The 25,800-nt window shown below is 42.8% G+C and overlaps 1 protein-coding gene across 3 annotated transcripts in view; it reads left to right on the forward strand.

The window, feature by feature from the left end:
- LOC108275051 (F-actin-uncapping protein LRRC16A) overlaps window positions 1–24,905 on the forward strand; it is a 38,614-nt gene extending 13,709 nt beyond the window's left edge. The window contains exons 4-38 of one of the 3 annotated variants that reach the window (XM_053685628.1): window positions 1,890–1,949; window positions 3,774–3,895; window positions 4,453–4,550; window positions 4,671–4,741; window positions 5,122–5,195; window positions 5,332–5,407; window positions 5,542–5,630; window positions 6,033–6,127; window positions 6,502–6,588; window positions 6,770–6,873; window positions 6,974–7,051; window positions 7,673–7,749; window positions 7,862–7,966; window positions 9,241–9,310; window positions 10,038–10,119; window positions 10,236–10,335; window positions 10,968–11,022; window positions 12,001–12,173; window positions 12,278–12,346; window positions 12,433–12,526; window positions 13,136–13,234; window positions 13,366–13,494; window positions 14,165–14,362; window positions 14,548–14,723; window positions 15,827–15,914; window positions 17,164–17,283; window positions 17,456–17,522; window positions 17,711–17,928; window positions 18,063–18,163; window positions 18,656–19,070; window positions 19,187–19,229; window positions 19,328–19,597; window positions 20,807–20,938; window positions 22,703–22,870; window positions 23,355–24,905. In XM_053685628.1, the coding sequence (XP_053541603.1) occupies window positions 1,890–1,949; window positions 3,774–3,895; window positions 4,453–4,550; window positions 4,671–4,741; window positions 5,122–5,195; window positions 5,332–5,407; window positions 5,542–5,630; window positions 6,033–6,127; window positions 6,502–6,588; window positions 6,770–6,873; window positions 6,974–7,051; window positions 7,673–7,749; window positions 7,862–7,966; window positions 9,241–9,310; window positions 10,038–10,119; window positions 10,236–10,335; window positions 10,968–11,022; window positions 12,001–12,173; window positions 12,278–12,346; window positions 12,433–12,526; window positions 13,136–13,234; window positions 13,366–13,494; window positions 14,165–14,362; window positions 14,548–14,723; window positions 15,827–15,914; window positions 17,164–17,283; window positions 17,456–17,522; window positions 17,711–17,928; window positions 18,063–18,163; window positions 18,656–19,070; window positions 19,187–19,229; window positions 19,328–19,597; window positions 20,807–20,938; window positions 22,703–22,870; window positions 23,355–23,506 (4,155 nt within the window). In that variant the 3' untranslated portion in view covers window positions 23,507–24,905. The remainder of the gene's footprint in view (window positions 1–1,889; window positions 1,950–3,773; window positions 3,896–4,452; window positions 4,551–4,670; window positions 4,742–5,121; window positions 5,196–5,331; window positions 5,408–5,541; window positions 5,631–6,032; window positions 6,128–6,501; window positions 6,589–6,769; window positions 6,874–6,973; window positions 7,052–7,672; window positions 7,750–7,861; window positions 7,967–9,240; window positions 9,311–10,037; window positions 10,120–10,235; window positions 10,336–10,967; window positions 11,023–12,000; window positions 12,174–12,277; window positions 12,347–12,432; window positions 12,527–13,135; window positions 13,235–13,365; window positions 13,495–14,164; window positions 14,363–14,547; window positions 14,724–15,826; window positions 15,915–17,163; window positions 17,284–17,455; window positions 17,523–17,710; window positions 17,929–18,062; window positions 18,164–18,655; window positions 19,071–19,186; window positions 19,230–19,327; window positions 19,598–20,806; window positions 20,939–22,702; window positions 22,871–23,354) is intronic. The other 2 variants (XM_053685629.1, XM_053685630.1) reach the window with 2 other exon arrangements.
- Window positions 24,906–25,800: the final 895 nt, after the last annotated feature.

Below are 25,800 nucleotides of genomic sequence, written 5' to 3' on the forward strand. Positions count from 1 at the left end.
TTGATGCTTGCAGAGCATCTGGTACTGTCAAGGACTTCCTGGTTGGTGATTTGGTTCTGCCAGCAGATCTACATGATGGACTGTAGAGAACAGAGGTGGAACTGTTCCAGCTGCTTAATATACCTGAGGTATGGGGTCCTGGTTTCACAGACTTATTAAAGTGAGAGGAGGACTGGAACATTATAAACCTTCAACTTTCTCTGGAGTGGAATGTTGCTACAGGACATTGGCCCAGAGATGTCCAAATGCCTGGTTGGCTTTCTGGATACTTGCTGAGATCTGTTTGTCAAGAGATCCATCACTGGCCAGGTATTTAAAGCTCTCCACATTCTTCAGGAGGGGGCCTTTATTGGTGATACAGTGCTGTGCCTCAGAGACCTTGTTGACAATAGTTTGTAGGTAGTCCTCCCGGTGGAACATGAAGGCACAGTCATCAGTAAACAGTGCTTCAGTATTCAGTTCCACAGCATCTTGGTTTTGGCTGTGAAACCTGTCCAGGGGGTCTAGGTCCTTGACAGCATGCAGGAGCATTTGTTTGGAGAACAGGTTGAAGAGAACTGGGGTGAGGACGCATCCTTGCTTTATGCTGTTGGAGATGTTGAATTTCTCAGATGGCTCTTCCTCAGAGATACCTCGCCTGTCATGCTGTCATAGAACACACGGATGAAGCTGGGTATCCTACTTTTCTGAGGATGATCCAAAGTTCTGACATTGATTCACAGGAATGCTTTGTTCTTTTTAGCAAGAAGGTCCTCAATAGTTCTCATCAAACTAGTCCATTTCTTGGGGCCAAGCACTGACTGCTGTCTCTATACATATCTCTATAGTCCAGTGGCGGACAGTTTATTATCAAGGCTAGACAGGGAACATGTGATGGTATTGGGGCTGCTGTAGTTTGGCAAGATTAACAGCTATATGAAGGGGCTTGGGATGTTTCCGGTGGTGTTGAGCGATATGTAACTTCAAATTGGTGCAGACGAACCTGTGGTCTGTCCAGCATTCTGCTTCTTGCATGGCCCTGGTAATGAGGATGATGACATATATATTTATATTTGAGCAACTTACATTTTAAGGGTTAAGGTCCTTGCTCAAGCATGATAGTGCTGGTAGTCCAACATCTTAACCACTGAGCTGCCACTAAGCCTGAACTGCTACAGTATGCGTCTTACAGATGCCAGATTGTTACAGTATGTGCCACATGGGGGAAATGTCATTTATACAACTGAGCAGTTGAGGGTTAAGGGTGTTGCTCAAGGGCCCAGCAGTGGAAGCTTGACAGTGCTGGGATTTGAACTTACGACCTTCTGATCAATAGTCCACTGCCCTGCCCTGGGTTATTCGACAAGTTGTGCGTTTCTGGGGAACGTGGAGAGGATCTGATACTTCCTGGTTAGCCTATGCTAGCATGCTGTTTCCCCCCAACGGCGAATGCCTCATTGTCAAGTTCAGGACTGAACTGGAGCTTTGCACCCTGCCACCAAAACCGGTGGCTTCTTGGAGCAGTTCAATTTGAACGAGCAATACAGGCGGACTACCCCGAAATACCCAAGTCACTCTCAGCCACCCGTGCTGCCAGCTTGGTCAGTGTCTTCATATTCGTGCTCACAGACATACCTGCCATTCCTACACATACACACGCATCCACTACTGCACATTCGAATAAATGCTGCGTGACCAAATTACTTTAGCTATCCGGGTTGAATATGTAAATCTCTCTGACAGTTATACACCTGTCTGGCGCCCAAATGTTCTAAACTGTTTGGGGGTTTTTTTTGGTGTATTAAAAGTTGAATTATTCATTTGTTTGTGGGTACCACCCTTACACGTTGCTCATTCTAATCTAACACTCTACTTTGTTTTTTTTTTTTTGGTTGTTTGTTTTTTTCCAGATAGAACAAAGCTTCAATTTCTTTGACATCCAAGCGGTGGGCAGCAGCAGGCCAGGCCAGGTGTGTTTCTCTTCATCTGTTTCAACTTCAGTCTGTATGATCTCCAGCCCACACTCGTATATAATAATCTCACACAGCTGCTGTGCAACATGGACACGGGCCAGCCGAGATCAAAAACACACAGCAGCTCTGGCATTCAAGTCACTTTCAGCATGGCAAATGAGTCGAAAAATGAGGAACTGAATTATTTTTCTGCTTTCGCGTGTCAGATATGTGTGTGCGAGTAGCACGTCCAGTAGCGACAAAATAATTGAGTCCTCTATCGTTTGGGAAGGTTCCGGTTGTAGACGAGTTTTTGTTCGACTCTTATTAGTGTTAAAGCCATCAGACTTGCAAATAATATTTAAGCTAGTGCTGGACACTTGAAGACATCTGTGATTCAAGCAAAATAGTGCCGCGTAAACAAACCACTGGAAACATTGATCGATTTATATTTAGTACTATTTAACATAATTATTAGGTAGATATTTAATGTACTGAAATTTCTAATTTATGTAAATATAATAAGAGGGGGGCACGGTGGCTTAGTGATCAGCGTGTTTGTCTCACACTACCGGGGTTGGGGTTCGAGTCCTGCTGCTGCCCTGTGTGTGCGGAGCTAGCATGTTCTCCCCGTCCTTTGGGGGTTTCCTCTGGGTACTCTGGTTTCCTCCCCCAGTCCAAAGACATGACTGGCATCTCTAAAATGTCTAAAATGTGCCGTGCGATGGGTAAGCACCCCATCCAAGGTGTCCGCTGCTTTGCGCCACGTGTCCCCTAGGAAAGGCTCCGGGCTCACTGCGACCCTGTGTAGGATAAGCGGTACAGAAAATGGATTTATGGATAAATGTAATAATAAATGGTTTTAAAGAATGTGTGCAAATCAGCTGCTGTCAATCAGAGCTTGTAGTTGCTTTTTTTTTTAATGTTAGAAACACATACCACAATACCCCAGTATCTCAGTAAACGTGTATCACGCTACAGTGTATAACAATATCCGTACTATACTGTATTGTCTACCCTGATTAACAATAACAATAACTTTGACAGTGTTCGTCCTCTTCTGTTCGGGTTCCGTACATAATTTCCGCTAGAGAAAGGTTGTCACACACAATTATGTCTGTCTTCCGCTGCATTTATTTTCAGGCAGAAGCGTCCAGCGATTTCTATCTCCTGTACCTGTTCGGACTGTTCAAAAATTTTAATCACGTTTTCAGCTAATGAAACTAATAAATGACTGCTCTGAAAACCAGCTGCTTTCACCTCGGCCGAGACACTTTCGCGTTCACACTACAAATACGAGGTGGCCATATGTATCCCAGACCACCTCCACTAAATGTGGATTAAGTGACCGGATCACAGTGTGTCTACTCTACGAGACGGATTTGACCCTGTTCACAGCTGTACTCGGCGCTGTCCACTTATAATCCGATCAACCGGGAAACTTGTTAATGCCAGGTGTGAACGGGACCAAAGAATCAGTCCCGGCGCAGGCAGACAGACGGAGACAGAGACAGACAGGCAGGCAGACCTAAACTTAACCCCTAACCTTAACTTCAGTAACTTACAGTACATTTATTGCCTCTTTTAGTTTTATAAAATCAAAGCTGCGGTTTCTGTTAAGGAAAAAATGTAGCATCATGGGGACCACAAGGTTACAACTGACATATTGCTAGCTGTAAATGCACATTCGGTCCCCAGTAGGAGATAAAACAGAGTAGACCTACACTAACCAGCTACAGCTGGGTGTTAGAAAACAAGAAAAACAAAGGCTGTTCATGATGATGATGTGTGTGTGTGTGTGTGTGTGTGTGTGTGTGTGTGTGTGTGTGTGTGTGTGTGTAGTTGGTGGTGGACTATGATAAAGGACAGCTGTGTGTGAAGCTCAGCTCTAATGAGGAGGTTGATGAAGTCATCGCTCAGATGGGAGTCAGCATACAGGAGCACTGCCCCGGACTCAACCCACTGTACGTACACCTGTCTCTCTGTCTGTCTGCCCGTCTGCTTCTCTGTCTGTCTGTCTGTCTGCTTGCTTCTCTGTCTGTCTGTCTGTCTGCTTGCTTCTCTGTCTGTCTGTCTACCTGTCTGCTTCTCTCTCTGTCTGTCTGCTTGTCTGTCTGCTTGTCTGTCTCTCTATCTGTCTGCTTCTCTGTCTGTCTTCTTCTTTGTCTGTCTGCTTCTCTGTCTGTCTGCTCCTCTGTCTGTCTTCTTCTCTGTCTGTCTATCTATCTGCTTCTCTGTTTGTCTGTCTGCTTCTCTGTCTTTCTGCTTCTTTGTCTGTCAATCTGTCTGCTTCTCTGTCTGTCTGTCTGTCTGTCTGCTTCTCTGTATGTCTGCTTCTCTGTCTGTCTGTCTGCTTCTCTGTCTGTCTGCTTCTCTGTCTTTCTGCTTCTCCGTCTGTCTTCTTCTCTGTCTATCTGCTTCTCTGTCTGTCTGTCTTTCTCCCTCTCTCTCAATCTTCATATGTTAACTCCTGTGTGTGTGTGTGTGTGTGTGTGTGTGTGTGTGTGTGTGTGTGTGTTAGGAGAGTGATGAAGAAGTTATCTCTGAAGCCCGCTGAGAGGACGACCAGTCTACAAGCATTCTGGGAAAATAATCCTCCCCCTGATACTGGACCTTGTGGTACACACAAACACATACTCACTTACTCACACACACACACACACACACACACACACACACACACACACACATAAACGCACACACATATTCTAATATGTTCTCTCCCTCTCTCTCTCTCAGGTGCTTTCTCTCGTATGTATTGGTGTGTGTGTGATCAAATGGGGCTGCCTTACAGAGCAGAGGTGCAGTGGGTATGTACATCCTTCTATCCTCTCTCTCTCTCTCTCTCTCTTTGTCCCTCGCTCTCTCTCTCTCTCTCACTCTCTCTCTCTCCCTCGCTCTCTCTTTCTCCCTCTCTCTCTCACTCTCTCTCTCTCGCTCTCTCTTTCTCCCTCTCTCTCTCACTCTCTCTTTCTCACTCTCTCTCTCTCTCTCACTCCCTCTCTCTCTCTCACTCTCTCTCTCTCCCTCTCGCTCTCCCTCTCTCTCTCTCTCTCTCTCTCTCTCTCACTCTCTCTTTCTCACTCTCTCTCTCTCTCTCACTCCCTCTCTCTCTCTCACTCTCTCTCTCTCCCTCTCGCTCTCTCTCTCTCCTCTCTTCTGGGTTTCATCCCTGATTCTCTGTCGCCAGGACGTGGACACTATCTACCTCACCCAAGACACAAAAGAGCTCAACCTACAGGACTTTATCCACCTGGAGACCAGGTACCAGAAACATCTCACATTATGATAATGAATATAGTAATGATAGAGTAGAGGAAGAAGAAGGTGATGATGAAGAAGATGAGGATGATGAAGGTTGTGTGTTTATATGGCGTGGTTTGTTCTGTGTGGTGCTCAGGGACCTGATGGCCATCGTGGCAGTGTTGGAGTACAACCAGTGGTTCACTAAAATCTCACTCAAGGATTACAAACTGGTGCGTCTCGTCTCACTGTCCCCTCACTGTCTCCTTGTGGAATTACTTCTTTGTACTAATGTGTACTAATGTGTGTGTGTGTGTGTGTGTGTGTGTGTGTGTGTGTGTGTGTGTGTGTGTGTGTGTGTGTTTAGTCTACAGATTTATGTGATCAGATCTTGAGAGTTGTGGCTCGTTCTAGCAGATTAGAGGAGCTGGCTCTGGAAAACACAGGACTCAAAGCGTAAGAAAACACACACACACACACACACACACATGCACACATACACAAATTCAGATATATACATTCAGATTAGTTTGTGTGTATACACTTGTACACTGCACAACGATATGAGATAAAAAATATCTTTAATATAGTCACATTTATCTAATATTTCGAAATTAAATCTGAATTAAAATACATTTTAAAACGATAAAATAAAATATAATTACTCATTTTCAGCTTGGAATTGTGTTTTGCTGGCAGATAATTTAACATTTTTAATTGTATATTTAGTTTTATTGTCATTTTTTAATAAGAAATATCCAGTAAGTTTGGCTATTTTCACTATATACATTGTATTCAGCATGCGCACTCCAGATACACAGTTTGTTTGTTTGTTTGTTTGTTTGTTTGTTTGTATAGTGATTTTGCACAGAAGTTGGCCAGCGCTCTGAGCCAGAACCCGCACTCGGCTCTACACACACTCAACCTGGCCAACAACTCGGTGGAGGACAAAGGTATCACACTCACAACGTATTCTTTCTATACATTTCTTTTAAACGTAGGTTTGTATTCGTGTGTTATAAACACGTCACTCGAAAACATCAGCGTTAAGTAAATTATCCAGGCGTATTGAGATGGTGCTGCTGCTGTTGACAGTGATGACGATGAATATGATGATGATGATGATGGTAATGACAGTGATTACAATGACTAAGATGATGAAGATGACAATGATGACTGATGATTGTGATGAAGATGATGGTAATGACGATGATGATGATGATGACAATGTTAATGATGACAGCGATGACAACAATAATCATTATTATTATTATTATTATTATTATTATGAATGATAACAGTGATGATAATGATGTGTGTTTATCAGGAATTGCATCTCTGAGTTCTCCACTGGGAAAACTTTCATCTGGACTGAAGCATGTGAATCTTTCGAAAAACTCCCTCTCAGCTAAAGGTGCACAGCTCGCGCTCTCTCTCTCTCTCTCTCTCACACACACACACACACACACACACACACACACACACACACACACACACACACACTCATAGTTGTTCAAATTTGCACTATTATTTTGACAGTATATCACTGGTTCTTGATCATTCTGTGTGTGTGTGTGTGTGTGTGTGTGTGTTAGGTGTGAACATTCTGGCTCAGTCTCTGTGTTCCAACTCGTCCTTTTTTAACACACTCAAACACCTTGATCTGTCTGGAAACACGCTGAGGGGAGACGACCTGGCTGTATGCACACACACACACACACACACACACACACACACTCATACACACACTGATGTTGGGTGTGTTATGAAGCAGCAGGTGTGTCTGTGTGTCTCTGTAGAACCTGTGGAACTTCCTGAGTCAGCCGAACAGCCTGCACACTCTGGACCTGTCCAGCTGTGACTGCGCTCTGGACCTGGTCAGTGACCATCACAGCACCTTTACACACACTGCTGTAAATTATACAACAAGTGGACACTAAATGATCCGAGTCACGAAACAAGTAACAATGCTGCTCTGTTTAAACCTACACCAGAGTTTATTTATGTCTAGCTCGTTCGGAGATTTTAAGAATCTCCTTAAACACACAAGAGTAGTGCGAATTACACTTTACACACTTCCACATTTAAACATCAGACTACCCCACCCCCACCCCCACCCCCCTAAACCACCACCCCCAATCTCCGTACGATTCTGGAATGATCGACAGTTGCACGGGTGTTCTGAACTCTCTGATATCGACTGACACCCCGGAAGCCCCGCCCCCCTTTCCTCAGTCTTCCTGTCTGGTTTACTTAAGGTGTAGAAACTGAAAAAGTTGCACATGCGCTGATGAATCATTGTACGTAATGACTTTTTCCTAGAATAAACTTTTCTGCTTAAACTTTCCTCCTTTCCACATATTAACAGTATTAATTAAACCGCTGAGCTGGTGGTTACCGTATAACCCCGTATATACGCACACTACCGATTCCACCTACGAGTGACATGTGACCGACCATATTGAAAATGTACCGTTCCTACTTTCTGTACTGTTCAGGTCTGCTCTTCTTTACTCCGAGGCTCTCTGAAGCATCTTTCTGTCCTCAACATGTCCAAGAGCGTCTTGAGTATTAAGTAAGAAATACACACATAGACACACGCAATGCTTTCTGCAGTAAAACGTAAACAATGATCAATGCAGCGGTTCATTATTTCTTTGTTTCTGTCTCTTGCACGCCCCCTGCAGGAAAGGAAAGGAGCTGCCCTCCTCCTTTAAGCAGTTCTTCGGCAGTGCTCTGGCCCTCAATACCATCGTCCTGTCCGGTACCAAACTGCCTCCAGAGGCCCTCAAGTGAGTCACGCAAAGCTATTCGGTTTTTTATTATCCTCCCATTCAGATGAAAGTGTAGCGGGATGAAATATCGAGACTCGGAGGTCAGACTGGAACAGACAGGACCGTAGAGTCTTTACACCCAACTGTATATAGTTTATATACCATAAAACAGGAGCAACTTAATACAGTAAATACGGTGAAGTACACAGTGTTCGGATAATAACCTGAAGTCTCGAGGATTGGAAGGAAGGAATGAACAAAGTTAGCGGGGGGAATGGATGGAAGGAAGGAACAAAGGAACGTAGGAAAGAACAAAGAATGAAGGAAGGAAGTGTGGGAAGGTAGGAAAGAGGGAAGGGAGGAAGGAAGGAAGGAAGAAACAAAAAGAAAGATGGAACAAAGGAAGGTGTAGGAGGGAAGATAGGATCCAAGGAATGAAGGAACGAATGAAAGAATGTAGGAATGAATAAAGGCAGGATGGAAGGAAGGGAAAAAACAGAAAGAAGGGGAAAGGATGGAAGGAACAAAGAAAAGATGGAATGAACAAAGTAAAGAAGAACGGACTGAAGAAAAGCACGAGGGATGGAAGGAAGTACGGAATGAAGCGAGGAAGGAAAGAAGAAAGGAACGAAGAAAAGATGGAACAAAAGAAGGAAGGGGCGAAGGAACGAAAGAAGGAACAAAGGAAAGATTAAAGATGGAAGGATTGGAGGAAGGATGGTAGGAACAAAGAAAAGATGGAAAGAAAGAAGGAAGAGGCGAAGGAACGAATGAATATTATAAGATGATTAACTACAAGGCTTTTAGTGTGTGATTTAACCGAACCGAGGTTTATCAGCGTAAGCTCCGTGTGGTCACACGTCTTCACGTCTCCTCACAGAGACACTTGTTTTCACCATCACATGCAGGCAGCACTTCAGGATGTCTACATAGTGGGATGTGAAACTTGTTTAAGAAATTTTAGGAAGGAACAGAGCCCAGTTCCCGATAATCATCTTTGTGACCCGCACTATACGGTATAACACGTTTCATATCTGTGTCTACTGTTCTGCACGTTTCCCCGTCCGGTCTCGTTAGTCTGCAGGAGTTCAGTGTGTCACGTGTCTGTCGAGTCAGGGCAGTTCCATTTCATTCGTCTAACGTGTTTAACAATGGGCATTGTCCCAAAGCAGCTTTACAGAAATCCGGATATAGAATTCGTTAATAATTAACTAATGAGTGTGTGTCTGGTCATTTTCCCTGGGTGTAAGTATCTCATCGTGTGTGTGTGTGTGTGTGTGTGTGTGTATCAGAGCTCTGTTGCTGGGTCTGGCCTGTAATCCCAACCTAAAAGAAGTCTCTTTGGATCTGAGCAGTTGTGAGGTATACACACACACACACACACACACACACCACGCAGTAACCTGAACCATCATCCTTCACACACACACACACACACACACGTGTCTTTTTTTTCTGAGTCTGTATTGAGGAAGTTATTTCAGTATCAAATCTCCCCACGTGAATGCTGACGAAATTATTGAGGCCAGCTGGAACGCCTTAAACCGACAAAATATGTCCTGATTCTGCGCGCGCACACACACACACACACACACACACACACACACACACATACACACACACTCCCACTATCATCGTTTCGTAATTCTGCGCTCTTGTGTGGTTCTCTAAAGTGTCTTCACTGCATTTTCATCACATGAGCGGAGAGTGGTGATGTTACATTATGCGATGCTGATATGTAGGTACTCGGTCACGATTATAATAAGCGGTGAGGTTATTAAAGGTTATTAAAATAAATAAGTAAACACGTACGTAGGTACATAGGCGAGTACATAAGTAATTGCGTACGTAAGTCGGTTAGTAGATAATTATATATGTAAGGGAGAAAGTACATAAGTAGGTACGCTTAAATACATACATAATTACGTTTAAAGTAAATACGTAAAGGTAAGTAAGAGAAAAAGAAAGAACGTGTGATTATAATGCGTGTGTGTTCCTTTATTCTTGACTAAATAAAAAATACATTTGTAAAATAACAATTCTGACTTTGTGTATGTGTGTGTGTGTGTGTGTGTGTGTGTGTGTATAGCTGCGTTCAGCTGGAGCTCAGATTCTGGAAGGCTGTATAGCTGAGATGCCCAACGTCTCTAGCCTGGATATTTCAGACAACGGTCAGAACACAACACACACACGTTCCTTTCAGTTGTGGTTTATTGTGTCTCCTCTCAGACGCGATAAGAATCAGGAGTGTGTTGAATAAGGTTAAACGCTGATGCTCCATGTGCAGGTTTGGACTCTGATCTGACGACTCTGCTGGTGTGGCTGGCTAAGAATCGCTCCATCAGACAGCTGTCTCTGGGCAAGAACTTCAACAACATCAAATCCAAGTGAGAGGCATTAGCAGTGTGTGAGCCACGGGGTCACACATTACTCTCTCACACAGATCCCCCTCCCAAGAAATGCACTGCTTTAATACTGAAATTCCCGGTAATATAGAATGTAACATATATACACGATATGAAGCGTATCACCTGGATGCCGAATTTAAGCATTCTATTAAAAAGTCCATTAACGGACTGTTGGAAGAAAAACATGGCGGATATACTGTATGATTGAGCTCTTTTAGCTGATCGGGAACATCTGAGAACTAATTGGGCGGGGTTTAATATTCTAATGCGCACGCTTGATTGACAGCTCTCTGTCCGAGACTCCCACTCTGCTCAAGTAGAACGCAACGCAGCGGATGTAACGGTGTACTACCTCCACCGTGATAGGCTACGCTCACTGGGCTAGCTTTCACAAGACATGAAAACCTGAGCGCATGATGCGACAAGCAGCATCAGCCGTGCAACTGGTTACCCAGTATAAGCCCCGCCTCCTTTGCGTTTAATCAGGAGAACTTCTATATTTCTGTAGAAACTCAGTGTTTCTATATGTTATACATATATAACACAAATACAATGTGATGTGTGTGTGTGTGTGTGTGTGTGTGTGTGTGTGTGTGTGTGTGTGTGTGCAGGAATCTGGGGCAGGTGCTGAACAATTTGGTTCTTATGATCCAGGAGGAGGAATCTGTAAGTGTTTATATGAGCCTGGACTCTTACTCCACACCGCGTAACTTGCTCTAATTTCATCAAGCTAGTTTACATTAGTATTATAGGTTTAAAAAAAAAGTGTGAGGTCTAAACCAGAAACACGAACACTGAAAGCTAAGGCTTAGACTAAGCTACTTAGACGCACCAAAACAAGAAACAGCAGAGCATACAACATCCGGCAGTAAACACGGAATAGGTGCACACATTTAGGTGACAAACCAATGACAGGACCAAAACAAACACTAGCAAGCCAGGAGAACATGAAGCACACAGGGAGTACAAAATAAAATAGAAAGCAACCTGTTATAAAAAGCCTTAAGTATTTTTTTTATACTGAATTATATATTTATTGATATTTTATTTATATTGGGAAAAAATAACACAAATAGAAAGACACGGCCACACTTTTACCCTCGTCGGAAAATCAAGATTCTATGAATCTACGCGGTTTTCAGGTTTAAAGGTTTCATAGCCTTTATTCGCTTATTTTGGGCGGCTGTGGATCAGGTGGTAGAGCGGGTCGTCCACTAATCGTAGGGTTGGCGGTTCGGTTCCCGGCCCACGTGACTCCACGTGTTGAAGTGTCCTTGGGAAAGACACTGAACCCCGAGTTGCTCCCGATGGCAAGTTAGCGCCTTGCATGGCAGCTCTGCTACCATTGGTGTGTGTGTGTGTGTGTGTGTGTGAATGAGAACCAGTGTAAAGCGCTTTTTTGTAGAACCGCTAAGTTTACCATATCTGTACATATGACTCTTTTTATAGTACAATACAATAACACTTGTCTGTCATGTGTTTAACTCTAACTCGGGGTTTTCAGTGAGAGTTTCTGTCCCTTGGTTTCAGTCTAGGATGTATTTAAAGTGTATTATGAACTAAGTGTGTATGGAACTGACAGACTGATGATGATGGTGGTGGTGGTGTGTGTGTGTGTGTGTGTGTGTGTGTGTGTGTGTGTAGCCACTCAGCTCTCTGTCCCTGGCTGATTCCAAGCTGAAGGCTGATTTGTCCATGGTGCTGAACGCTGTGGGAGGAAACAGCTCCCTGACTCGCCTAGACATCAGCGGCAATGGGATGGGAGACATGGGGGCTAAAATGCTAGCCAAAGCCCTGCAGATCAACACCAAACTCAGGTCTCACACACACACACACACACACACACACACACCTGATGAACAAAGCCTGGTGTAATGTAATTGTGCATAGTGCATGACATTTTCTCTGGGTTGTGTTTCAGGACTGTGATTTGGGACAGGAATAACGTCAGTGCTCAGGGTCTGCAGGACGTTGCAGCTGCTTTGGAGAAGTGAGTCTCTTGGACACGTGTGTGTGTGTGTGTGTGTGTGTGTAAGGTAGGTAGATAGTGATCACACAATGTTCAATGTCGTGCAGGAACTACACTATCCGCTTCATGCCAGTGCCCATCATGGACGCCGCACAAGCTCTCAAGTCCAGCCCTGAGAAAACCGAGGACGCTCTTATGAAGGTCAGAGGTCAATCAGTCAAGTAGATAATGACCGAAAGACACGGTGGCTTAGTGTTTAGCACGTTCGCCTCACACCTCCAGGGTCGGGGTTCGATTCCCACCGTGGCCCTGTGTGTGCGGAGTTTGTATGTTCTCCCCGTGCTGCGGGGGTTTCCTCCCCCAGTCCAAAGACATGCATGGTAGGCTGACTGGCGTGTCTAAAGTGTCCGTAGTGTATGAATGGGTGTGTGAGTGTGTATGTGATTGTGCCTTGCGATGGATTGGCACCCTGTCCAGGGTGAACCCCGCCTTGTGCCCCATGCTCCCTGGGATAGGCTCCAGGTTCCCCGTGACCCTGAAGATGGGGTAAGCGGTAGAAGATGGATGGATGGATGGATATGTATCGGCCATGTGTGTCCTACAGGGCCTTGCATGAGTATCTATATATTCCACATTTTGTAAAGTTACAGCCCGGATCTGAAATAGACTTCATTCGAGTTATATGTCTTGAATGTAAGACATGGTGAAGCATGGTGGTGGGAGCATCGTGTTAAGCATCAAGCTTCTCTTACTAATGACTGAATACCAGCACGTGTGTGTGTGTGTGTGTGTGTGTGTGTTTGTTTTCAGATGGAGCAGTATCTCTTGAGGAACCATGAAACGAGGAAATACCTACAAGAACAAGCCTACAGGCTACAGCAAGGCATTGTCACGTCCACCACACAACAGGTTATTGTGTGTGTGTGTGTGTGTGTGTGTGTGTCTGTCTGTCTGTGATTGGCTCATCATGGGTAAGCAGTTGACGACAGAGTCATCTGATTAGTGTGTGTGTGTGTGTGTGTGTGTGTGTGTGTGTGCAGATGATTGACAGGTTATGTGTGAAGGTGCAGGACCACCTAAACTCTCTTCGCTTTAGCGAGAGAGAGAAGGTTCAAGAGGACATGAAAGCAGCGGAGAGACTCGTCCAGGACGCCCGCAACTCGAAAAGAGTGAGGTTCACACACACACAGACTCACACACACACACACACACACACAAGAAGTAAGGAGAAAGAAAGAAATGAAGAAATAAAAGAAAGGAAGGGGAGAACGAAAGACGGAAAAGAGAGTAAGAGAAAGGGAAAGAAAGCAGGAAGAAAAGATCAAAGGAAGGCGCGAAGAAAAGGAATGAGAAAGGAGAAAAAGGAAAAGATGAAAGGTGGAGAAAGAAGGAATGGAAGACATAGAAGAAGGGACTGGAGCAAAATGGAGAGAGTAAAAGAAAGGGTGAAGGAAAATGAGAGAAGGAAGGAGACGAGAAGCGAGAGAAAGGGCCAGATGTAAGTAGGGACGGAAGGAAAGGAAGTTGAAAAAACGGTCGTTATAAAAGGTAGTAGAGGGAGAGAAGGAAGGAATTAGAAAGAACAGGAGAAAAAGGTAGAAGAAAGGAAGAGGAGAGTATAGAAAGAGAAGGAAGGAAGCATACTGAAAGAGTTGAAGAAGGAAGGAACGCTATAGGGAAGGGAAGGAAGGAAGGAATAAGAGAAAGAGGAGAGGATAGAAGAAGGAACTATTTTTTTGGATGGAAAGGAGGGAATTGGGATGAGGAGGATGTGGAAGATGATGAGTGTGTGTTAGAGACAGTGTTAGATCACACGGTGCTGTGTGTCTCGCTGTATAGCTCCTGGCCAGTATGTATCAGCTCCGCTCGGCACGCCGTAGAGGTAGAGACGGAGGTGAAGATGCAGAAGGAGGTGGAGGAGATGGAGAAGGAGGTGGAGCGTGTGAGGCGGTCGAGAGCCCGTGGGTGGCCCCGATCCAGGACAAACTGCAGTCCATGGCGGGAGAAGTCAGCACTGTCATTAACCAGCAGCTGCAGGTGCACTAAGCTCCACCACACACACACACACACACACATACACGCACACACACTCACTCTCACACACTCACACACACTCACAAAAACGTTCATGCAGAGCATTTCAAAGTGCTGATGTTCAGTACCATCACCTGTTGTATGTGTGTGTGCTTGTATTTATGTATGGTGTGTGTGTGTGTGTGTAGAGTTTGTTGGTCTCCATGGTGGACACGGCGGAGAGTGTGTGTCCTCACGTGATGCACACAGCGAACCTGAGGCCGTCTCTGATGCGGGTGAGCGAGGGGAAGATGAGCGTGCCTCGAACCTTCATCACCAACACTCTGCTCGAGCAGTCTGCCATCGACATCATCAACAAGATCAGGTAACTCACACACTCACACACACACACGCACACACACACACACACATATACACATACATACACACACACATATACACATACATACACACACACACACACACACGCACACATATACACATACATACACACACACATATACACATACATACACACACACACACACACACACACACATATACACATAGATACACACACACACATACACACATACACACACACATACATACACACACACACATATACACACACATACACACACACACACATATACACATACATACACACACATACACACACACACACACACATACACACATACACACACACATATACACACACATACACACACACACACACATATACACATACATACACACACACACGCACACATATACACATACATACACACACACACACAAATATACACACACATACACACACACACACACACATACACACACACACACACATACATACACACACACACATATACACACACATACACACACACACATACACACATACATACATACACACACATATACACACACATACACACATACATACATACACACACACACACACATACATACACACACACACACACACACACACACACATATACACATACATACACACACACACACACGCACACATATACACATACATACATACACACACACACACATACACACATACATACATACACACACATACACACATACATACACACACACACACATACACACACACACACATACACACACACACACATACACACATACCTACATACACACACATATACACACACACATACACACATACATACATACACACACATATACACACACATACACACATACATACATACACACACATATACACACCTACACACACACACATACACACACACACACATACACACATACATACACACACACACACACACACACACACACACTAAATTATAATGCTTAATTCTGATTCTGACGAGTGTTTGAATAATTGTGAATATTAAAACCATAATGTTGGGTTTTTCTGTCTGTCTGTCCGTCTGTCTGTCTGTCTGTCTGTCTGTCCGTCTGTCTGTCTGTCCATCTCAGTGAAGTAAAGCTCAGCGTGGCCTCGTTCCTGTCCGACCGTATCATTGATGAGATCTTAGAGTCTCTCTCTCACTCTCAGCGCACACTGGTTAGTACTTACACATACATACATTCACAAACTTTTAAACCCACACACACACACACACACACACACACACACACAGGCTGTGTTTACATGCAGACATATTCATGAGTCTGAATGAATTCATTCAGATTACAGATTCCTACTGAACAGTTTCTTTATTCACCCTCAACTCGGCACTCGGCAATCCAAACTAATTTCGTGCAAGTGTCTCCTTGCTTGTTATTTTCCCACAGACTCGGCGAAGCATCGTCTAAACGTATGGACGCCAAGGCGTATTCATATTCTGATTCATTCTGCACCTTTTTTCTATCGATCCTTTAATAAAGGTTTTCGTAGGCTAAACCAAACTGACGAATCCTGCCAGATTCACAAACGCTGCGTTTCTTCATACTCGTGAAGTGCTTCCGCGCAGCTCATTTACATGTAGCCATGCTCACAAAACACCAGAAAATGCTGAAAAGAACAAACATTCGCGTGTAATATAAATAAATATGCGATTCAATTTGAATCGCAACTTGACAGCGTAATCTGTATATAAAATTGAAGTAACTCATCACCAGGTATTCGATTTCAACCCAAGGGTCACGTTAGAGAATTAGACTCTTTTTTCCAATCTAACTGCTCCTGCCAGCAATGTACACGTTAGTTCCTTCTTATCTAGTTGACATAATCACTGGATGCCCATCTTAAACTCCACGTAACTCTTTTTACCCAAAAAAAAGTGGAGTTTCAATTGAATGTATTAGAGATTTTAGATTAATTAGATTAGACTAGTTTAGATTAGATTAATGGCTCAGAGCCATATCTAACTATAGCTCTTGCCTGGTGTCCCACTGAAGCTAAGCAGGGTTGAGCCTGGGAATTACCTGGATGGAAGACCTCCTGGGGAAACTAAGGTTGCTGCAGGAAGTGGTATTAGTGAGGCCAGCAGGGGGCGCTCAACCTGTGGTCTGTGGGGGTCTTTCAGATGAGACGTTAAACCGAGGTCCTGACTCTCCGTGGTCATAAAAATCCCAGGACAATTCTCGTAAAAGAGTAGTGGTATAGCCCCGGTGCAATTTTACTCACCATTGTCTGCAACTGTCAACACAAACACAAGCGGAAAGAATGAAGAAAAAAATTAAACATTAATTTCTTTGTATTTAAGGGACGAGTGAACACTTGATCATCAATCTTGCTTCATCGGATGACGTTTTAATTCAGATCGTCTCGATCGAAAGCTTTAGCTCGTATTTGTTGCGTATCTGTGTAGGCGGAGCATCTGAGTAGGCGTGGCCAACCGATGATCCATCATAATTCAGAGGAGTCTGAGGTTCTGGAGGAGGAGCAGCTGGATCCAAAGAACCTGCCATCACCATCATCTGACATTCTGGTACACACACACACACACACACACACACACACACACACATTCTCTTTCCCGGTTCTCCGTGGCGATGAGTGGTACAGTTACCTTTAAGAAGAGATCTTCACATTTAAAAAATGGCATTCATAATGTTTAAAAAAGTCTTTTTTTGTGTGTGTGTGTGTTTTTTTTAATGAAGCTGTCTCCAACCTCCAAGAGGCAGAGCATCCTGTTCCGGATGGTGCGTCCCATCTCCGTGGCCTTCGGTAGGGTGTGGAACTGTACACGTAAAATCATCTAATAATTTACACCTGTCTCTGTTCTTTCAAATCCTTTCGGGGATTTTATTGTAAATTCATGGCTTATTAAACTATCGAGTGGATCGTTGAGTTGCATGGCGTTATCCTGTTGCGTTTGCTTTTTTGAGCATTCATTTTGTCCATTTGGCCGTCAGAGCTGGAGTTTGATTTGGATAAAGCACTGGAGCATGTGCCCATCCACATGGAAGACCCGCCCGTTCCTCCACCCCATGAACCAGTGGAGGCGGGGTTAGAGAGGCCCGGGAGTGTGTGTTTCATTGATCTGCCAGAAACAGAGAGCCCCAAACTGCAGCACATGACTAAACTCCGCCCACGCAGGAAGAAGACCAACACCAAACCGAGAAAAGCAGCTGTGAGGGTTGCAGAGCCCGTACACATACACACACACACTCACGCTCACTCACTGACACACACATTCTGTTTGCTTCTTTGTTTTTGGTCCTTTATAGTGATGCAGTGTTCTTATTCTGGTTTCCACGTCTTTAGAGCACTGCTACAGCCGACGTGGAGCAGACGGAGTTTGTTGGGAAAGTGGATGAGGGCCTGGACGATTTCTTTGCTAAAAAAGTCACAAAGATTGGCACCAAGTGAGACATAAACACCTTCTGTCCTTTATCTGTTTTTCAGATGTTTATAACTTAACCATATTAGTACTCAGTGTATAAGAAAGTTAGACCAGTGAGCATGGCTTCCAGCAGGACATACGGGCGTGTCTTTGAGAAGGAGACATATACAGTAGGCGTATCTTTGAGTGGGACATACGGAAGAGTCTTTGAGTTGGTCATACGGGTGTGTCTTTGAGAGGGACAGATGGATGTGTCTTTAAATGGGACGCAAGGGCGTGTCTTTGTTGGTTGAGCTTAGCTATCTATCAAGAATTAGCAGTGAAGATTATGAAAATTCAAGGGATTTGCTTCTGAAGGAATGAAGTTGTATTAGCTTGCTACTACACACCGACGGTTCCGAATAATGAAGAAGATGACCAAAAATTCTCACAGAAATCATGTCAAGTTATTCCATTCTAGTTAGCTCTCTATAATCCGCTTTCTCTCTCTCTCTCTCACACTCTCTCTCTCTAGCAGGCGTTCCACCATAAAAGACGCCGGTCAGGAAGGGGAGAAGAAGCGGGAATCTCGCATGAGTGGCTTCTTCAACCTCATTAAATCACGCACCTCCCTGAAATCTCCACCCACCAGCCCACACACACCCACTCCTGCACCAACCATCACTGAATCTGATAACGTCGAATCCACAACGCCTGCAGTGAAAAGCCCCATCCCAGAACACACTCAAGAACCAATCAAGACTCAGGTACCGGAGAAAGTTGAACCATGTGAACCCGTAGATACAGCCATGACCTCTGAGAGTAAAGGTCATGTGGAGGAGAGTAAGAAGAAGGAGGCGCCACCTGGGGGGCGAATCCGAGGGGTGCAGGTGATGGGGAACGACTTCCTGGCGCAGCTGCGGGCAAAACAGGAGAAGATGAAAGACAAAGTGAGTTAAACCGACACTAACAGCTTTTGAACATGATTTTGTTTAGTCTGCATTTGGATGTATTGCCACTCACTTTCTCACGCTTGTTTTGTCTTGTCTTTTTTTTAATCCCACAGACGAGCGATTCCTCGTCTGCGAACAAAGCCGACTCTAACCACGGTTGGTGTGCTCGTAACACATTCAAGTCAGCACCAATACACGTTCTGCTTTTACACCCAATTGATTCAGTATGTGGTTGCATTTAATTTTCCCACCAGCAGATGGCGACAGTGCAGCTGTAGAAAAGCCAGCGCAGAAAGAGCACCACCAAGAGGCTGTATCTAAATCTCCCTCTCATTCAACCCATCTCCTGAAACCAACTGCTCCTGCTCCTGCTTCTGCAGCCAAACACACCCCTCCAGCCACACACACCGGCCTCAAAGCCTCACTCAGCCCACCATCTAGCAACCCCAAATCCACCCCGAGCAGCCACGAAGAGCACCACCCAAGCCAGGAGCACCTTCCTCACAGCTCCAGCACACCTGCCAGTGAGTTCAGAACACTAACACATAAAGATTTTATATTTCCCAAGACATTTTAGTAGTAGTAAGTGAAGTTGCTGGATTTGAGGTATAATCTTAAAGAGTTTTCTTGACTGCTAAGTTCAACTAAATATTGGTATCATTTTCTGGCACAAATAAAAACAATGGCTTGCAAACCCGTAATTCGAACATGTTTACTTTGTAGGAAATAAAGCGTTCTGGGCTATATAGGGTTATATATGAAAATGATTATGGAGTTGATTATTTTCCAATAACCCTGCACCCTAAAGTGTTTTATTCCTCTTTTACCACAGCAATTTGCCAATAGTCTTTTTTTTTTTTATTAAAGGACGATACGTCATACTTTTTAAAGTTGATAATTATATTAATGTTGTGGAACATCTGCAAATCAAGTGAGTTCCAGTTCTTACTTATTACATCATAGCAACATGTCTCATTTACTCTCTTTTACAGTTCATAAGGAAATAAAATGCAGTTGTTATGGAGAAACCGGAACTATTACGAAGTGCTGACACTGGAGACTCCATCCATGAATGCTAAACAAATGCTAAAAGTCTCCTTACAGAATACTTAATGTATAAATGATTATAGGTTTTTCAGCACTTTTTTTTTTTACATCCGTTTAATATTAGCCTTAGATTACGTCATACAAGTCCTCGTGTGTAAGCTGTTACTACTAGAGTATAAAACCCGTCATAAGAAAAGCAGAATCATGATAGTATTGTAGATTAAAACTTACTACCATGTAGAACAACAGTAAAAGTGGCAGACTGTTATGAAGTAAACATAAGGTACCGTAGGATAGCTATTAGATATCATAGAAAAATTCTTTCCTCAAACCTAGTTATTCAGACGAGGTACGCGTGCGTCAGGTCTCAAATGTCTGAAATTAGCTTCTTTTCATTTGCGTTAGGGCTACGGGCCTAGTGAGCTAACAAGTAAGAGGAATATATGTAAACTGTATGTGTGTACTGTAGCTACTAATTTAGCATTGCGCAATACCACTTGTAACTTCCAGGATCCACCGTTTGGCATGTGATCTTAAGATCTCTGAGATATACATTTCACACTCTCTGACCATTCAGTAGAACGCATGAAGCTCCTCTAATAAGCGTCTTCAAGATTATAACACGAGTCCAGTCTGATAGACTTCCTGCGACTAGATACTTATTATTCTGCTTTCCGGCTTCTTAGATGATGCATCAGGTCACCTCGGCGATGTCTTCTCCACCAAGCAATCTGCAACGGCTCAACACCAGAAGGAAGAGTCATCTAAAACGGAGACAGAGGAACATATATGTGTCTCTCCTGGCTTACCTCCTATAGGTAACTTTTAATGAACCAATTTTTTCCCCCTCTTCATTTGTCTTTCGGTTTATCAGTAATAAATAAGGAATAAAACAAGGTGGTTATTTTTCTGTTGCAAAACATCCTGAAGTGTTTTACTCTGCTTATACCACAACAGCTTGGCAGTGATTACGCAGCATGTCATGTTTTCTTTTCGCGTAATGTTGTGAAAAGACCATCCTCAAAACGAGTTTCTGTCACTTACATTATAGGATATATATTATAAACAGCTGTTTCCTCACTTCCTCTTGAAGTTAATAAGCAACGCAAAGCGCAAACTCCTCTGTCCTGATGACTTTCCTATGGCAGAAAACGTGAAGTTACAGCTTTGTTTCTGACTGTTACAAAATACAGAAAGCTTGATTAGAGATTTCTTACATTTTTACTGATTATTATTAGTGGGCCAAGCACCAAAAGTGCGTAAGAACCCTATTGTTATTCCAACTCTTCTTCTTCTTCTTCTTCTTCTTCTTCTACTACTACTACTACTACTACTACTACTACTTCTGGCTAGGTTGTCTATTGGCAGCCCCTAGAACCCTCTGGTAAAAAGTTGTGAAATTTGGCACACTGATTGGGGAAGGTCTAAGGAACATTCTGACCAAATTTGGGCCAAGTGCTGCCACTATTGGGTCAAATTTGGGCCAAGTGCTGCCACCATTGGGTCACATTTGGGCCAATTGATGCCACCATTGGGTCAAATTTGGGCCTAATTTGGAAGTACATTTATGGTCATAACTGTGTGTCCAAAATTGAAAAGCCAGAAATACCTGGATGTAAACTTCTAACTAATTCGATTGTTCACCATCTTGGATTTTGTGGAAAACTGTTACCCTCCTACAAATTCTGTCCCATCATTACCAAATTTGGTGCACATCCTCTTCAGAGCAAGCCTCACAAAAGTTATGAAAAAAATTTCGAATAGTCCAGACGGTTTGTCCATAACGGGCCAACGAATTTCACAGCAAAGCTGCCAAACCTATTTATTTTCATGCCAGGAAAAAACATTAAATTACTTTAACATTTCTGATAGCTAGTTAGCACCGAGATCATTAGCAAGCTACAGTAACCAGTCAGCATGCTAATCATGGATATACTAGGGATAATAAAATACTTACTCTAAAATATAAAATTTGATTACGCTCAAATTGTTTGTCAGATTGTTTTGTTTGTCTGTGGTATTTATACATGATATCTTATGTAACTTATTTAAATTATTTGGTGTCTAGTTAGCAAGCCACAGTAGGTAATTGGCAGATAGTTAGCATGTTTTATAGCTAGCTAGGTGATTAGCAAGTCAGTATGACTTCACATCGTTTAAGGGAAATTACTGAACAAACGAGAACAGAAAATCACTTCATTAACATTGTTCTTATTGATAAGGACAAGTGCCCTTTAAATAAATAAATAAATAAACACTCCTATAAGTACACTACCTTGTGCTGCAAGTGGCCGTTTGTGAGATGTAGTACATATTCGCGTCTGAGGGGAGAGGGGAAGTCATCAAGTGTTTGCTGAAAACTTTATTTGAACACAATGTAAGTGTTTCAAGACTAACAATAAATAACTGAGAAGTTGCTCATCTTGTATCTGATAGGCAATCTTTACTTTTGGGTTCCTGAATGATGAAAAATATACACACAACGTTGCATGAATGTCATTGGTTAAGCCTGTGTGCGAATGTTTGTTTGTTTTGGGGTTTTTTTGTGAGATGTGTCAGTTATGATGTTGTTACTGTCTCAGTGCTGGATCCTGCAGCAGAGGGCAGTGTGTTTGAGCCAGAATCGTACACACAGCCATCACACACTGCAGCAGCAGGACAATGCTGCGCCTCCCTTCACTCCTCCAGTTCCACCAGCGCTGCTGAAGAGAAAGACGATCGACAGCGCACCGTGTCCCTGCCTGCACAAGGTCTGACCAATCACATTCAGCCGAATTATACTGAGATATTTATCTCATGATCGCATTCTATTAGCTTAGATTGTGGTATTAATATCTTTATAGGATTGTAAGAGTGTATATTATTATATTGTCTGTGAATCCCCAAAGTCAGACCAGCTGGCACAAACTGGATCAGCTGATGATTTAAAATATTACAAATTAGAATATTATTTCAACGTTCTTCACAAACATAAATAGAAATGGAAAGTGAGTAATGAAGATTATGCGGCGTTCTATGCATTCAAGTCAAAGCTAGGTCTTTTATCTTGAAATAAATTAACAGGTATAACATCAATTATATAACATTGTTATAACAATCTGCGGACATTTAACTACAATTTCATTCAATTTCATTAAACCATTTAGACTCTTTATTGATATATAATAAAGATCCGTAAGTTGATTCTTATCGGCACTGAACTGGTTTAATTTGGTGTGTGTGTTCTGTTTGCAGTTGACCTTCTGACTCCTACAGACTCTACTTCATCTCCCGAACCTGCAGATTCCAGCAGCACCTACACGCACCTCCCGTCTTCTGCTGCACTTCAGCACACAGACCCAACACAAGGGGATCTCTCAACCGGCGAGGATGAGAGTGTGGAATAAAAGCCAAACCAACCAGGGTCAAGTTTCCCAAAAGCACCGTCGCAGAAGGATCACCGTAAAATGCTAGAGCAAGCATCACATCGAATACTTTCTCTCCCAGTTATGATGATCTGAATTTTGCTTTGGGGAAACTCAGCCCAGAAAATTAGTGTACAATAAACACCAAATCACTCAGGATGCCGGTTTAGAATAAACACCATATATTCATAACTGGTGGCAGTTTAGAATAAGCAGCAAAATCAACAAGGAAGATAGGAAATCAACAAAAACAGGGCGAGTGTGTAGAATACACGCAATAACGAAGAGGACAACGGAGAGTAAAGAACATTAAACCAACCAGGATAGCAGTTGAGATTAAACACCAAAATAACAACCGGGCGACGGCTTAAATTAAACACAAAACTGAACAGGGCAACAGTTTAGACCAAACACTCATGACAGCGTAGATTAAAAACCAATCCAAAAAGGACAACACTGTAGCATAAACACCAAAAACAAACCAGGAGAGAAATGTAGGGAAAACAGCCATATAATCAGGACAGGAAAGAACATCAAAGAACCCTGGAGAGGAATACAGAACAAACACCAATCCAAACAGAACAATAGTGTAGACCAGACACCAAAGTAACTAGGAGGGCAGTGTAGAATAAACCCCAACCAAACCAGGATAGAAATGTAAAATAGAACAGACACCAAACCAAAACTTACAACACTACAGAATAAATACCAAACCAAAGAGGACAGCAACGTAGAATAAACACCAAAGTATCTAGGATGACAGTGTAGAATAAACAACAGTCCAACCATAACAGCAGTATGAAATAAAAGCCAAACAAATTAGCACACACCAGACCAACCAGTGTGAAATATAATAAACCCCAAAAGGGCAACAGTGTACACAAAACACCAAATCAACAGGACCACAGTGTACAATAAAATTCAATTAAAAAACAACAACAACCAAGACAACAGTTTAGAATAAAAACCAAACAAACCAGGACCATGTAAACACCAAAGAAATTAGGACTACACTATAGAATAAACAACAAACCAGCAGGAATACAGTGTAAAATAAAATAAGAAAACAACCAAGCCGACAGTTTAGAATAAACACCAAACCAACTAGAACTGCAGTATTGAATATACACCACACAAATTATGACTATGGATCAAAATAAAACAAAGGACAATTGTACACCAAATCAAGCAGGGCATAACTGTAGAATAAACACCAAACCAACAGGACCACAGTGTACAATAAAATAAAATTTAAAAAAAAACAAGACAACAGTTTAGAATAAACACCAAACCAACCAGAACCACATAAACACCAAAGATAGTAGGACTACGCCAAACCAAAAGGAACATGGTGTAAATAAAAATGTGGAAAAAAAAACAACAACAACAACCACGACAAATTTAGAATAAACATCAAAAAAAACCAGAACATCTTTATTGAATAAACACCAAACAAATTATGACTATGCTTTAAAATGATCACCAAACCAAAGAAGACACATGTACACCAAATCAAGCAGGACATAACTGTAGGATAAACACCAAAACAAAAAGGACAACAGTGTACACCAAACACTAAACCAACCATGTAATCTAGAATAAACACCGAACCAAACAGGACCACATAAACACCAGAGAAATTATAACTACACTTTAAAATGAACGCCAGACCAACCAAGGTGACAGTGTAAAATATAATAAACACCAAACCAAAAAGGACAAGTGTACACCAAACACCAAACCAACCAGGAAAGAAATGTAGAATAAACACCAAACCTAACCAGGAGAGAAATGTAGAAATAAATGCCAAGCTAACCAGACCTTTCCTCAAATAAAAAAACAACAACAACAACAAACAAACAGAAAAAAACAGCTGACCATTATTACAAAGTGACTAAAGATAGAAAGGCGTGGTGGCAGGCTGGTTGTCATTGATCTGCTAATAATCAGGATTAGACAAGCTCCTCGGCCTGCTGTAATTATGAGCCGTCCTCCAGCAACAACACAGATGTGCAAACTTTTCGGATAAGCCGAAATCTCCTCATGCATAATGAGCAGGGCTTTTTATAACTGTCACACGAGTGACTGTAATGGACATTATTATAGTCATTTTTTATTTTTCTTTCACTGGTTTTTTTTTTTCCACCTCGCACAGTCTGTTTCGAATCAGATGAAATGATTTATTCAGTAACATTAGCATTTCATGTACACATTACATCAACAGCCTGCTGCTTGTCACATGGCCGGCCATGTGGACATTACATTTCAAGCCCAAC

Source organism: Ictalurus punctatus, chromosome 14, assembly GCF_001660625.3.
Source record: "Ictalurus punctatus breed USDA103 chromosome 14, Coco_2.0, whole genome shotgun sequence".
NCBI lineage: Eukaryota > Metazoa > Chordata > Actinopteri > Siluriformes > Ictaluridae > Ictalurus > Ictalurus punctatus.